The sequence below is a fragment of the Aquila chrysaetos genome, chromosome 2, assembly GCF_900496995.4.
Source record: "Aquila chrysaetos chrysaetos chromosome 2, bAquChr1.4, whole genome shotgun sequence".
Classification (NCBI taxonomy): domain Eukaryota; kingdom Metazoa; phylum Chordata; class Aves; order Accipitriformes; family Accipitridae; genus Aquila; species Aquila chrysaetos.
Window position 1 is genome coordinate 51,703,877 of NC_044005.1, and position 15,592 is coordinate 51,719,468.

The window sequence follows — 15,592 nt, forward strand, 5'->3', positions numbered from 1 at the left end:
AGCAGTGCTTACCCAGAGCCAAGGGCTGTTCTGCTCCTCACCCCACCCCACCAGCGAGCAGGCTGGGGGGGGCACAAGGAGTCGGGAGGGGACACGGCCGGGACAGCTGACCCCGACTGACCCAAGGGATATCCCAGACCATGGGACATCATGCTCTGTAATACAGAGCTGGGGGAAGAAGAAGGAAGGGGGGAGACATTCGGAGTGATGGCGTTTGTCTTCCCAAGTCACCGTTACGTGTGATGGAGCCCTGCTTTCCTGGAGATGGCTGAACACCTGCCTGCCCATGGGAAGTGGGGAATTAATTCCTTGCTTTGCTTTGCTTGTGTGCGCAGCTTTTGCTTTACCTATTAAACTGTCTTTATCTCAGCCCATGAGTTTTCTCACTTTTACTCTTCTGATTCTCTCCCCCATCCCACTGCAGGGGGGGAGTGAGTGAGTGGCTGCGTGGGGCTTAGTTGCCGGCTGGGGTTAAACCAGAACGGTTGGGTTTAGTAATCCTCCACTGTTGGACTCTCAGCAGAATCCGATTCTGATTCCTGTTGTGTGATGATTTGCATGGCCCTTGCCTGCAAGGCCTTAGGTCATGTGTCTGGCTCTTCAGTGTCCCAAGAGGCACGGAGCAGACAGTGGCAACATTACTGAGTAGATCACAGGAAAAAAAGGAGGTTAAAATTACCCAGCAGTCTTCTGCAAAAAGGAGTGGGTTTCAGGGAAATCATTGAGTGGACCCAGCAAAAAAATCACGGAGAAATCCTGTCCAAGGCAACCACTGCTGTAGCAAAGATGTACGTTCTCAGGTAAGACACAGCAGAGCAGCTGTGAAGGCTGTTGTTGCTGTTGTAGAAGAGAAGAGAGATCTGTAGTGGTAAGAGTTTAGTATACTTGAATTACCAGAACGATAGAGCACAGGGGTTTATAATGCTCTTCTAGAGCCTGAGAGTAACTCTGGTCCCTGTCAGTTGAGTGTGATGATAAGAGCGTAACTGGGGAACAGATGCTGCTGACCTCTTTCATACAAACTAGAGAAGTTCTGACTCAACAATGCTTTCATTCTCAGCAAGACACTTCTATCTGTTGTGTATTAAGCTCATGCCCTCATCAAGAATATTTTAATATACAAGTGACCTTTTGTACCTACTCCCCATATGCACCTTCAGCTTCCTGTGATAGAAAATAAGGCTTCCCTGCACTCGGGTCCATCGTTTTCTGTTTCATCAGTATTATTTCAACAGCAGTATACATTAAACACCTATCTTACAATTTCCTCTATATGTCTCCAGTTGCTTTGTGGAGAGATCAACATCCTCCTTTGTGCATGTGGGGAAACTATTTGATTTTTCTGGTATGCAGAGAAGGATGAAGGAAAATTCCTTCCTCTAGGAAGTTGTAAAATGAGACTACTTCACAGCTCCTCAATTTCTCGTCTTTGCAGGAGCACAACATTTTTGAGGGGTACAAGTGTCTGTTGCATTATACAGACAGTACCCAATGTGCAATCCAATCTAACTGCTTTATTATAGTTGTGAAATTCTCACATACAGCCTAGAAAATGGAGCGGAAAGGCTACAAAAATAAACATAATCAAATCAGGTCCATAGGTCAGCACTCAGACTCCCAACAGCTCACAAAACATCCTGCAATGAGAGAAAACGTCACCGCAGCAGTCACTGAAGAAGCCACTTTTTCTTGCTGAACGAGGGAGTTTTCACATGTGCCTTTTTGTGGGCTTTAATGGCAGTGAAATGTTCAGCACTGGAGTTTTCAGTATTTCAAGCTATTAAAAGTACGGTAAACAAAAAGAAAGCTGGAATTGTGCTTCAACTCAGGCATTTTTTAAATTATTGTGGATTAATGGAAAGTGCATGCAAATGAAAAGTGGGTAAAAATGCCTTTCTCTCCCCCCCCAAAAACCCCTGAACTCAGTCCTCTCTGAGAGATGGGACTAAAGTTCCCTGAGTTAATCTGTTTTTCACAACTCGTTCCAGGATTAGATCTGAGGGGTAGAGGGGGAAGAGATGGCAATGAATATTATCATGACTTTAGGAGACTGTGACACTGCAGGTGATGCTGGTACATGGCCAGCATCAAACAGGAGATCGGAGTGCACTGATCTGCTCTGGGCCTGAGCCTCAGCAGCCCCAGATGAGCACAGAGACCCTTCGTTAACAACAGTACTTCCTCTCAAAAGAAAAGCTTCATTATAAAACCAGGAACATGTACTTTACTGCATTAAGGGAGTTTTATTTTGCTTTTATTTTTTTCTGACATACAAAAATATGTTACAAGCAAAGACAGCAAAGACAACTGCTGTTTTAATAAAGTCCATTCCTAAAATCTCTTTGTAGTACAATTCATTATTACGATTCACAGAACTTCTCAGGTTATATGAAGTATTTTAAGTGAACAGAACATTGGTTTTTTTCTAATCCTGGCAGAAATAATCAGTGATTTGAAAATATGTATTTGCTTTATGGCACTTTTTTTAGTGAAGCCTCTAAATTAAATCTGCCAGTACTCAAATCGCTGTGAACAATCCTGAGCCAGCTTAGAGGACACACTGAGTAAAATGGCCAAGAAATCCTAATGTTTGGGGCTGGCCATGTTAATGACAATGTAAGAACTTCTATTGACCTCAGTGGAGCCAAAATTTAGTCCCAGCAGATTTTAAGGGATATCACTGTAGTATGAGGTTTTGCGGCTTCCTACACATGCCTCTTCCACAATTACAGGACAACTTGGAGCATGGGAAAAGAGGGTGAGTTTGGAAAGAGTGGATTACAGCCCTTTTGAGCAAGTATGGGTTTACAGCTGTGGCGGTGTGTTCCTGCCCTCAGCCGGACCTCTCCTCTCTTTCCCGTAATCCTGATCAAGCAATAACCACCAGTAGCGATTGATCATAACGGATGTGTCTGGTGGTGATGGCTGCATCCATCTCAAAGTGGATTTTGGAGAGACAGATAACAATGCCATAGCCAAGGACTAATTTGAGCAACGCGCCCACCTAACCACAGTGCTGGGCAATGTCCGGCTCAAGCCAAATTTGGAAGAAACTAACATGTGTAGTTGGTATGTAAAAATAAGTCAGTTGTCTTGCTCCATAACTAGTGGAGAGCCCAGGGCCCGTCGAGCTCTCCTGCACACCAGGATCTCCCCTTGAGTAGGGACACCTCTCAAGGTTACTCCTCGAGGTTGAGAGAATCCTTATCACAACAGGTTCTCAGTAAGTGATTGATAGCACGCTAAACTTTGAAATCTTAGCTGAGGGGTATAAAGGATTGATTGCACACATATAATCCTTTAGACATAAACCGTTGATCCAGTCTGGAACTAAGTCTGGATCCAGCCGCACCTAGACTCCTCTCTGAGAAGGAGTTTAGAAAGCAAGGGGGTCCTTTCTGCACCTCGTGACTCAACGGGAGGATCTCCCTGACAGTTTTGTCTGACCCTGTCCTCTGTGCAGTAAATATCAAGTGAACCTTGCCATTGCATCTTGTTACACCACTGTCGCATTTGCTATGAAACTTTGTTAAATTGCTGTTTTATATCAATAAATATATTGATACTTCTCTCTTATGAGTGAAGTGCGTCACTCCATCTGTGACAACAGCAGGGTAAGTTTATGTGCTTTCCTTGGACTTTCTCCTTCAGTAATGATGCTGTGGGGCATCCTCTCTTGTGTATATATATATATATTTCATTAATAACTGATTAGTTAAGCCAAACAAAACCACCTGGATTTATTGCTGACTTTGCTGGGACAGATAGCAAGTTAACCCCATACTCAGACTGAGAGGAGAGGGAGAGAGAAAGAGTCACTCAGCAGCACCCTTTCCAACCCAAAGGCATTACCTTAAGCTTAAGGGTACCCTTTAATCATGGTCTCTAGTGCCTCAGATCAATAAAGGATTATCTCAGATCTGTCCTGCAGCATTCTGATTCTTCGCCGGCAGCAGCATCAGCTGCCCAGGGTTTACGTTTTGCTACGCCAATCTGACCCGGAGTTTTGTCGCCGGACTCCGATGTCACCTGCCCTGCCCTTTCCCCGCAAAGCCTGATACTGTTATTTTTGCTTGTAATAGAATTACACCAGGGCAGATGTGCTGTGCTGAATGACGTTCCTCCACCGGGACTCCGAAGGAGCTCAGCCTGTCAGCGCCTTGTCTCTGCTGCGTTTCCGCGAGCCGCCCGGCACGCAGGAGGGAGTTGGGCTGGAGAAGCCCAGCACCCTCCAGAGCTTGCCCTGCAGCAACAGGAGCTCTCCTATTCCCACCCTCCAAGGCTACCATAAGGGCTACAGAGGTAACACACCAACTCTGATTGCCCAGGCTCCCCCTCGGAAATGCTCCTTCCTCCCCTCCTCCTCCTCTCCCTCCCCGCCAGCAGCGCAACGGCGATGAAGAGGGGCTGCTTGAGGGGGTGACGTGCGGGTGAAGTCACCATAGGAACGGGGACTCTGGCCGCGTTCGCACACCCAGCTGCTCCCCGGCAGCCCCCAGAGAGCCCCGAAGCGTGTTGTAGGGGCAGTCGCAGCCGATCGACGCTGCCCGTCGTTCAAAACCCTGCAAAGCGGTATCAGCCTGCACAAGGAAGGGCATTTGGGGCAAATCATTTTCTCGATCGCTCTTCAAATACGCGGTCCCTGAATCAAAAGCCACGCAACGAACCTGTCATATGTACTTCTCGACACAGCCACAGAGCTTTTTCCGTGCACGCGTACCAGGTGGAAAACCTGATATCCTGATTTTACTATTTTGATGTGTGCCAGAAATCCCCTAATTTCTCCAAAAGCACTGGGGCGTTATGTAAGGAGCTTGGGTATGATCCAGGATGTAGATAACAGCATAACAGGCGTGACAGAAAGCCCAACAAATTGATGAACAAAGGATCTGATTCACTATTCCTTTATTAATTTTCAGCTTGCCTAAGTATGGTGATTTTTCCCTAGCCTTCGCAAGGGTAAATTAACAAATAAAATGTCAACTCACCATATTCAAAATCCATTAAGACGCAGGAATGAAAAAGCTTAGTTTCAAAATTACTTATGTTGAGCTCTCACAGGCATTTAGGAGAATAAAGAACAGAGATAAATTTGTCAACATTTTCAAAAGTTCCTACTCCAAGAGTTAGCTCCGAAAACAACAGTAAGCTCACAAACAACTTAGATCTGTACAAAAATCCACTGATCTTGAAATACAAGTTGCAGTGAATAATTGCCAGAGAGACTAAAGACAAAATAAAAAGACAGAGTATCAGTAAGAAGAGAGTAATTCAGGAGGCACAACAGATAGAAAGGCAACCAATTGTCTAACACCAGCTCTTGGAAAAATCTATGTTGAATTTTGCATCTGGAAGCTTATCTGTATGGTAATGTGACGCCACCTGGAAGTCAGCGTAGCAAGATACAGTTCCAGCCTAAACAATTATACACATCCATAAGTTATCAAAACAAGCATCCCAAATTAACAAGGAGGAAATAAAAATTTAATTAACATTAAATGAGGAATAAATAAAAAATGAAACACTCTCAAGCCTCTCAGCTAACAAACCACGGACTGTTTCATCACCCGTTCCCTCACTTCAGCCTCTGCCTTTTCAAGGCAAGGGCTGAAGTCCCCCAGCAGTCCGAGGCAATTGGGCACTTTAGTGCCTTCAAAGTTGCTCAGCTTCATTTTACACTTGCCAGACTGATGCAACGGCCAACTGCTGGGCTGTAATGGGTTAAGGAAGAAAAATCACCTACTGCGGAGACCTCTGGAAAGGACTTGGCCTTGTTAGTGGCCAGATGTATGAGACTGGGATGGCCCTGCTTCTCCCAAACTCTCTTTAGGCACCGAGGAAGGGGTCTGTAACCCCCCTAGGATGCTAGAACCACTCTTGCCACTTACTTTAAGCTGTGGTAAGAAGCTCTGCAACCTGCTTGAGCAAGTCATGATAAGGACTTTAAGGTGAGCAACAAAACCTTCATATTGACCATGGGCCACCGGTCGGTGCGATGAACAGTTTGTGGCACAGCCTCCCTCGTGGGAGGAAGCAGGCAGACCCCGGAGTAGGGCCTGTTCATGATTAACTTCTTTTAAGACCATCCATTTAATGCTAGAGAAGAGCTCTGAGCTTACCTGCAGTCATCGTCCTTTATATTTGAAATCTCTCCCTGGAAGTGGCTGTTTGAGCATATTGGTACTGTGTTAGTGCCCAAACAGGAATATTGTTTTTCTTCAGCAGCCAGTGAGCATGTTCTATAAAATGCAATGAGATGGGGTACAAGACTGGTTAGAGAAATTGCATATTTCGGTTTTCATTCCTACAGTCTTAGCTATAAAATTTTCTGTACTGTTCCTCTCCTGTTAGCCTCATTAAGTAATCAATGAGCTTTAGATACTAATGCAATATACAGACTATGCAGATATATGCATGCATGGTAGGGTTTATGCAAGTTTGGTATAATCCTATCCTCTGAATATGAAAAAGTAGAGTGGCAGCAAACACAGTGATACAGAGACTTTTTTTTCACCGTAAATAATGTCTTAAGTTCCAAATGATTTTTTTTTTTTTTTTTTTTTTTATCAGTCTAGTAACATAAGGTATAGCAAGTCCAGGAGAGACTGGTAGAGGTCGTTTTTTCATTAGAAATGGTTCAGCAGCAACTGGCCTTTCAGAGCATGCTCAGTTCTGTCATTATCTCTGAGCAATAGGTACAATTGATTGCTGTAGGAATAAAAAGCAGGAGTATAAAATTTCCTGAAGCCTTCAGAAAAGCTGAAGGAAATGTTTGATAGCAAAAATAGAACTAAGCTTTTATTTTAAAACTATAAGAATTGAGTTCTAATACACAACAGACCCAATTTCACCTAGTTTTATTCTCCATTGACAAAGATTCCTCTAATTTTCATCACAATTTCATTTTTTTGTGCCTTCTCACCCCCTGTGAGGCTGAGAAACCAACCAGGTGTTGGAATGCAAGGGTTAAACCAAGACAGGTACGACACAGTGCCTGACATACAGACTTCCCAAACTGGGATATAGGAGATCCCTTACAGATACGAAGGCAGAAGCCGTTTCCTCTACATGGTGGTGAAAAGCAGCATGACCTACTTCTCCCGTTGGGATGAATTGTCAGGGAGGGTGCAGATGGTATCGCTGTCCCTTTGGTGGGGCATCCCGTCCCCAAGGTGGGGTCTGTGGGTGTGAGGACATGGATGAAGAGAAGGCACAGACTCAGTGTGCCATGCTATAGCTATCTCTGGCTGAGGAGCAGCCATTAAAGAGGAGGAGGAGGAGGAAAAAGGAGAGACATGACAACCAGGACCACCATGATTTTATCTAATGATCTGGTCAAACGAGTATGCCAAAATATGCCTGTTTTAACAAACTATTTGGTGCTGTTAGCATGTTTCTATTCGATGAGTTGTATGAACTTAAAATGTTATTTGTTTCTTATCTTTGCTTTTTCACCCAAGTGTTACTCCTCTTTAACATAAAGCTTTCTTCTTTTTGGAATATCACGATTTGGTGCTGTGCAATTCTCCTATGCAGTATGTGTGGAAAGCTTTTCCATTTCCAAGTAAATAGGAAAAGAGAACAGTTATAAAGTATTCATTGTTTATTTTCATATTATGTCTTGGTACAATAGGCATCAGGGCCATTTAGTCAACACATTAGAAATTGGCGAGTTAAAGTCTCAAACTTTCTATTTTTCATGGACAGAGAAAAAGGGCTCTGGTCTGGTGTATAATTAGTCGTGTCCGGCACATCTCCTTGGGCAGGGAGATAATCTGCAGCCTGTGCCAGCTGGGGCAGCGCCAGTACCATGAACTAGCACAGCACGCTCCAGCAGCTTCTCTTGCTGCCCCAGCATAACCCAGCACATTCCCAAGAGGGCAGAGGAGGTGAGTAAGCAAAGTGGCAGAAGTACAGCGAGTGCGTGCCACCCAGGCATCCTCCTGGAAGAGCATCCTCTCCAACCCGCTTCTGAAATCTCTTATTAAAGCGTTCTCTGCTGAAAGCTAGGAGGTCACGCTTGGGTCATACTTTTAGGGTGTTATGTAAAGGGATTCTCATCTTAACTTAGGAAAAGAAACGTATATGACTTAAACTGAAACTCTGCTTGGAGGAGAAATTCTTCCTCTCCTTCCTCTTCCGCTCCTCCTCTTTCAGCCTAGTGTCCTTTCATCTCTTGCACAGCTACATACAACTAAACGCAATTGTAGGCTGAATAAAAAAAATATGTCTCTATGTGAGCAAGCAATAATGGGGACTAGAAAACAAGGTGTTCACAGCTCTAATTTGAGTCAAAATACTTTTAGCTTTTGAAGGCAAAAAAGTACTGGAAAAGTCATAGGTATGCTCTAGCAGGGTGCAACGAGGTTACCAATGCTCTGCATGACAAGAAATCTAAGGAGGAAGAATGAAAAAGAAATGAAGAAACTAAAAGAAGGTGGGAAAGAGAGAGGCAACACTAGAGGGTGATACTAACAGGATAAGAATTTTCATATGGAGCCAGATCAAAGATCTTTTAGCTTACTGATAGGTATCTGACTGTTGTCAATAGTGGATGCTAGAAGAGAACACAAAAACACATACCGATATCTCTCCCGGATGATTTCCCAGCAAAAAAATTGTCAGTGGAGAGGTTTTTTGAGCTACATGTTTTGCCTTTGTTGTCCCCAACTGATTTGTCTTCCATGGCTTTGTTCAATCACTTTTTAAACTCACGTAGACCCTTATATTCACAACACCCTGTGGCAGGGAGTCGAATAGCTTAATGACAAGGACCATATTTTTTTTTCTGGGTTTTTTTTTTGGAATCCATCACCCGCTTGTTTCTTTCCTTCACATTTGCATCTTTGCGCTACTTGTACGGGAAAAGACTGTGAGTAACAGTGAACCTTTTACCCTCGTTTACCTTCCTTACTACAGGTTGTAGGGACCTGCGTTGTATTTCTCCTCAGTCACCCTGTTTCCAGCCTGAAGACTCCTACCATACCCAGTCACTCCTTGAGCGGAGCCACTTCAGACCCTGGCTGCCCCGCTCTGTACCTCAGCCCCTTGCACCACGCCTGGTTTGAGATGAGGGACCAGAACTGCTCTCGGTAATCAAAACCTGTCTGTACCATCAAATTATACTGGAGCAATAATGAGGTTTTTCTGGTTTGTTCTCTACTTCTCCCTAAATAATTTCTAATATTTGATTTCCATTGTTTTGGCTGCCCCTGACATTTGAGCCCATGTATTTATACAGCTGTTCAGCATCACGTCAGTGCTTCATACCTGAACGGTAGCAGTCAGCTGAGAGCCCCTTGTTTTCTTTGTGAAGTTAAGATCTTTCTTTCTGTGTATTATTTCCATCCACCGGTTTTTAGAGACTCTACAACAAAATCTGATCATAAATGCAACTTCTACTGTATTAACTTTGCTGTATAGGTCTCTTCATACTGGACTTATTCTCGGGTAGACATAATTATTCTATCTATTATATCATGACCTGCTGGTGATGTAAAATGCCTACAGAGGTCTAGCAGCAAATTTCCTAATGGAAATACAGCTTTTATTAGTGAAAGAGTGCTTTGGCTTGTGTAGATTGCACCCATTCCCCCCGAAAAGTAAATGATATGAGTAGAAGCATTTTTGTGCCCATGTCAATTTTTATAACTGTGCCAGCACAGACGTTTTAGGCAGAATAGAAATTCAGAGAATGAAGTGAACAATCCCAAATAACTCTGAGAGATGGGCAAATTTTTCTACCATAAGATTGGTCTCTACTATCAGACATATGGCCTGATAATACGGGTGAAGATAATCTGATGACCTGGTTTTCATTTGGACACTACTGTGAGAAAATAAGGATCTCTATCTTTCCAAATGCACAATAAATAATAAAACTTGTTGTAGGTGGTATGAGATGTCATCACATCCCATTTTTGTTTTACTGGGGAAAGTTCATCCAGGGATCTCATCCACCGAGGGAGCAGAAAGGACGCTAACTGCTGTCCAGTGCTTAAAGGAAGGGACTGCTGTGCTTGTCCTTCTGGAGCATATTGTGTAGACAAAATGCTATGTTATTGTAATGACCTCATCACTGCTATTCTGTATATTCATCGGGTCAAGGAGCCTAGGTGTTCTTCTAGCAGAATCTATCCACCACTTTCACTGCAAAATTTCTCAGCTCCGCCTCCAGAAATATTTTGTACTGTCATTCCTCATGTTTTCAACCAATTATTCTGTTCAGTTGGTATGACTGCAATCAATATTTATGAGTTTCAAAGGCCTAAGAAATCATTAAATATTATGAATTTTAAAAGTAGCTTTTCATCACCCCAGTGTTTTTCTTCTTCAGCATAAATGTTCCATTTCTTATTTTCTAATTGGCCTCAACTCATCACTTCTATATATATCCAGTTCACACAGTCCCTGGGCTCAAGGCTGGAGGACATGTGTCTGCATGGGGGGCAGTACCTTCCCACATCCCAGGATATGCTGTTTCAGATGTGTTGGGTCCTGCTTGCCGTATCAGAAGAGGTGGAGAGGACTGTGGGGTGGGGGCAGCTGGTCTCCCTGAGCTTGCCTTCCCCCAAGGGCTGCACAAGGACCTCACAGACATGTATATATATATATATATATATATGTACATACAATTTATAAAAACATGCATGTAGATGTATATTTTATATGCGTGTTCACATGTGCATATGCACACACATTTATGTATGCACAGTGTATTTGTGTGTATATATTCTGTACATGGATGTATGTGTGTATGTATATGCTGGCATACCTATGGGCAGGAAATCCTCTGTTAATTACCCCTGGGGAGGAATTTCCAGCCTGGAAACCCAGTCTCCCCCCCCCAGCTGGAGCACAGTACGGGGCCAGCCCCACCCCCCTGAGAAAGCACTTTTGGGGGCTGAGGCAGAGCCCAGGACCTCCCCTGGACCTGCCAGCTGCTGCAGGAGGCAGGAGAAGGACCCCAAGGCGGGCACTGCTTCCCCCCAGCCTGTTCTTGCCGGGTGTTCCTGCGGACACACAGACACGGGTGGGTCCAGGACACCCAGGCACAGCCATCGGATGGAAATACTCCCTCCTCGGAGGGCAGGGGAAGGGAAAGGAAAGGAACGAAAGCCTTTTTTCCCTGCTTTTCTTTGTTTGGGAAAGACTTCAAGCGCCAAGTCTTAAGAGCCATCTAAGGTGCTTCAGAGCAAAGGTAAATTCACCCCATGATAAAATAAGGAGGTGAACCGGATGACCAGCTCCGGGGTTTGCCCGCGATGGGAGCAAACGGTCAGCGGCCCATTAGTCCCTGTCTGTATTCACGCGAATAAATAACACCAGGGGATGATCTTCAATAGAGCAGAGCGGCTTGCCTTTGTTTCTCCCCTTCCCGGTGGTAGTGGGCTGCTGTCGAAGGGACGCGGGGAGGACCCGCTCGCAGACGAAGGCGCGGAACAAAGGAAAACCCTGTCACCGTCCCGCTGCCGGTGCGGAAGGCGCCCGGCATCCCTGCCTGGGCAGAGCAGGCTCCCCTGAAGGGGACACTAAAGAATTGATCGGAGTCGACTGCCGGGACGCGTTGGGGAGGGAAACGGGGAGCATCCCTTGCACGCAGCCTGCTCCTTCCCCCCCATTTGCGCTGTAATCCTATTCCACCATGTGCAGCTAGATAAGGGGACGCGACTCAGCCTTCAGGCCTGGGCGGGGTTCTTGCCGTTTAATCTTTTCTCTTCTCTTCCCTTCGCTGCTTTCATCCCTCCCCCCCCCCCCCCCCCCCCCTTTCCGTCTCCCAGGCCCAGTGAGGTCAGCTCATGAATATTGCTTCATTTTCCTGAGAGGCTCTGGCAGCGCCGGGTACCTCGTGTGCGGGTGCCCGTCTCTCTGTGCATGCATTTCGCCAGCCCGGCAGCAGACAAAGTGGTGGTGAGTAATGCGGCTGCTTTAGATCCAAGCCTTTCTTTTTTTTTTTTTCCTCCAAAAAGGGAATGTTAACTCGGGATTCAGATGCAACAAACCCGCTAGGTATAAAGGGGGACCAGCAAAAATCCTCCTGTGCCTTTATAACCCGGACAAAAGGCAGAAGCGCTCCCAAACCTTAAACCGCGTTTGCAAATTGGGATCTCGCAGAGGGAGAGGTGAGGGGAAGGGGGGCCGGGGCCAGGGAGAAGCCCTGCCTGAAGCCCCCGGCAGGGGAGATCGCCATGCCGGCAGCTGGAGCCACCAGACTTTGCCCTTTTGTTGCTGCCGTTTATTTACCTGTTTTTTCTGCCTGGGCAGCTATTCCCGACAGGAAAACCTGCGGAGATGCCACGTGGGTTTGCCTCTGGGGAGGAGGTTGTGTGGCGGAGTTTTGTGAGGCCGGAGATTTCGGACTTGGGCTCAAAAGGGGCTTTCGTGGTGCCAGTTAAAAGAAAAACAAACAAAAAATATACAATCGTCCAACTGAACCATAGGTGGTGGCCGGGCCTGGAATTGGGGGCATGCACGGTGCGGGTTGTGCTCCCGGCAGATCGCGGCTGAGCCTGATGACTTTGCTGCAGTGAAACTTCCCGAAACGATCCAGGTATAGTGTAGGGTTCCCGATATTACTATTTTTAATTTCATTTTGAACAGTAGGTAAATGGCAGAGTAGTAATGAGTAAGGTACAGGACCTAAGCTGAGTTCTGGCTTTTTGCAGTTTCTTTAGGTTTGGATTTCAAGAGTGGCATTTTGTACCTGTACAGCTCTGAACAACAGTAGTGTGGGAATTCTGTTTGTGATGGCTAACAGAGATGCAAAGCAAATCTTTTGTGAAGTGTTGCGATACAAGTGTAAGTTTTGATAGGTTTACACTCCCATGTTCCCTTTTTACTAATTAGTGCCTGGGAAGTTTCTGCCAAATTGTGTTCTTTTGAGCATTAATTTCCAGTATATTGGTTAAAATCAGGGCGATAATGACAGTGCATTTGAGAAGAGACCCTGTGTTCTTGCCAGTGAGAGCAAACACAGTCTCATTGTCTAGTATGTTCCAGGGAGTAAACCAATCGTCAGGGTATGGTATAATGTCTACATTGACTTTGCCCAGTCGTGTTTCTTTCTTTCTTTATTCCCTCTTCTAGCAGGGAATGGTTAAGCCGTGTTCTAGGAGGGAATCGTTAGGCCGTATTGGGAACGCTGCCGTTTCTACTTTTGCCGGTGTTTTGCCTTTAAGGAGAGTTGAATAAAGGCTATGTGAAAACAGTTTGTGGATCATAGCCATTATTTTCAGAATATATTAAGGAACAGTAGCAGCACGATGTGGCCTTTAACAGCCCTTTTTAATAATCTGTCGTGGCCACGAAAACTCTGGTTTTGTCACTACGGGGGGGAACCGCCACGTGAGCACCCTTTGGCAAACACCCCGCACCACCCCGTGCTGGGCGAGGGTGTAGTCCTTGCTTCCTCTGCCCTGAAAATCTGCCGGAGAGATTACGCCTCAGCCCTACGTCAGCACAACCCGCAACAAACCTGGATCGGTCTGAAGTCCTGACAATGCCTCTGGAAACCAGGCAGGGGCAGGTCTGGGTTTAGAAGCTGCTGGAGGGGCCCCTTTCCTCCACGGCCCTCGATTCCCGAGTTTCGGAGGCCTAACCTCGTCCCCGTCGAAGCCGAAGGGAAAGCTGCTGTCGCTCGCAGGCCTGCAGCCCCTCTGAGGAGCAGCCTTTCCCCGCTCGGCCCCGACAGACACCTGGAAGGGCCCTCCGAGGAGGCAGACGGCTGCGGTAGCAGCCAGCCCCGGGCTCGGTCCTCGCCTCGGCAGCGAGGGAGGAGCGGGGGGGAAGGCTGCGGGGCGGGCGGCGGGGCAAGGCTCGGGGAGCAGACGGGGCACGGCGGCGGGCTCCCCGTCCCCACCCCGACCGCCTTCTTCCCGCTTTCCCTCCCCTCGCAGCTCTCAGGGCGGCGGCGGCGGCGGCGGAGGCGGAGGACGCCGCCGGTGATGGACGTCTCCCCGAGATAGCCGCCGCCATGAGCCAGCCGCCTGCAGGGGGCGCAGCCGCCGAGCCTCGCCTCCACCCCGAGGGCAGCAGCAGCGGCAGCGGCAGCGGCAGGAAGCAGCAGCGAGCCTCCTCGCCGGCCAGGGCCCGCGACACCCCCCCTCGCCCGCCGCCCGCCGCCGCCGCCGCCGCCTCCGCCTCCTCCGCCGCCTCCCGCCTCCCGACCGCCGCCGCCAAAGCCGCCTCGGCGCGATCGCCGCCGGCTCAGGCCCCCAGAGCCGCCCGCGGCCGCGCCGCCGACAAGCCGCCGCGCTGCGCGGGGCCGACGGGAGCTGTCCAAGCCGGCGCCGGTGCTGAACCGCCGCCCGTCGCCGCCTCCGCCGCCGCCGCCAAAGCCGCCGCCGCCGCCGAGGAGCCGCCGCCGCCGCGGGCCGCCGAGGAGGCGCCCCCTGCAGGAGGAGGCGGCGGCGGCGGCGGCGGCGGCGGGGGGGAGCGGGAGGGGGCGGTGGCTCCGCAGCCGCCGCCGCCGCCGCCGCCCAAGCACTGGCGGGGGAAAGCGGGGCGGTCTCCGCTGAAGGGCGCGGGGGAGGCCGCCCCGGCGCCTCCATCGTCTTCCTCGGGCGCGGGGAAGGGCCGCGGGGCGGCGGGCGGCGGGTACTGGAAGGAGGGATGCCTGCAAAGTGAGCTCATCCAGTTCCACCTCAGGAAGGGGCTGGCGGCGGCCGCCCAGATGCAAACCAAGGGCAGCAACCACAGCGGCAGCGGCAGCGCTTCCTCCTCCTCCTCCTCCTCCTCCGCCTCCTCCTCCGCCTCCGCGGCCGCCGCCCCGGCCGAGACTCCCCCGGCCGCCTCCGCCTCCTCGCCCTCTGCCATGGCGGCGGCCGGGGCGGAGGGGCTGCGGCAGGGCGAGGCGGGCGGCGGCAGGAGCGGCGCCCCCGAGGGCTCCCTGAGCCCGCAGCTGCAGGAGGAGATGCAGGAAGAGATGGAGAAGCTGCGGGAGGAGAACGAGAGCCTCAAGGTGAGGGGCCGGGGGCGGTGGCGGCGGCGGCGGGGGGGGGGGGGGGAACCGGGTCCGGGGGGGGGGGGGGGGGGGGGGAACCGGGACCGGGCGGCCTCCCACCCCCGGGCCGGGAGGAGGCTTCCCCGCCTCCCTCTCCGCCGGCACTAGCGCTGGAGGCAGAGCGAAGAGGGCCCGGTCGTGGGGCGTGCGGGCGGCGGCACTTCCCCGCTTCTTTGCGGTGCTTTTCGTGAGCTGGGTTGTATTTCGCTGGTGTCCCTGCGGGCAGGAGCTCCGTTTTGGCCGTCTTCCCCTCTACCTGCTGACATTTGCGCTTTTGACCCACCTGTTGCGCCCTTGTCCCCTTCTCGCCCCGGTGCCAGAATGAGATAGACGAGCTGAGGACAGAGATGGACGAGATGAGGGACAGTTTCTTCGAGGAGGACGCTTGTCAGCTTCAAGAAATGCGCCACGAGCTGGAGCGAGCCAACAAGAACTGCCGGATCCTTCAGTACCGGCTGCGCAAGGCCGAGCGCAAGAGGCTGCGCTACGCCCAGACCGGCGAGATCGACGGCGAGCTCTTGCGCAGCATGGAGCAGGACCTCAAGGTACAGACGTGAGCAGGTGTCAAGGGGAGGGAGCGCCTCGGACGGA

At 49.3% G+C, this 15,592-nt stretch overlaps 1 protein-coding gene across 4 annotated transcripts in view; it reads left to right on the forward strand.

The window, feature by feature from the left end:
* The first annotated feature begins 11,778 nt into the window (after positions 1 to 11,778).
* The window catches only part of SOGA3 (SOGA family member 3), a 34,324-nt gene continuing 30,510 nt past the window's right edge, over positions 11,779 to 15,592 (forward strand). For all 4 annotated transcript variants that reach the window (XM_041129419.1, XM_041129428.1, XM_041129426.1 and 1 more), the window contains exons 1-4: positions 11,779 to 11,910; positions 13,896 to 14,045; positions 14,403 to 14,959; positions 15,322 to 15,546. In XM_041129419.1, the coding sequence (XP_040985353.1) occupies positions 13,973 to 14,045; positions 14,403 to 14,959; positions 15,322 to 15,546 (855 nt within the window). In that variant the 5' untranslated portion in view covers positions 11,779 to 11,910; positions 13,896 to 13,972. The remainder of the gene's footprint in view (positions 11,911 to 13,895; positions 14,046 to 14,402; positions 14,960 to 15,321; positions 15,547 to 15,592) is intronic.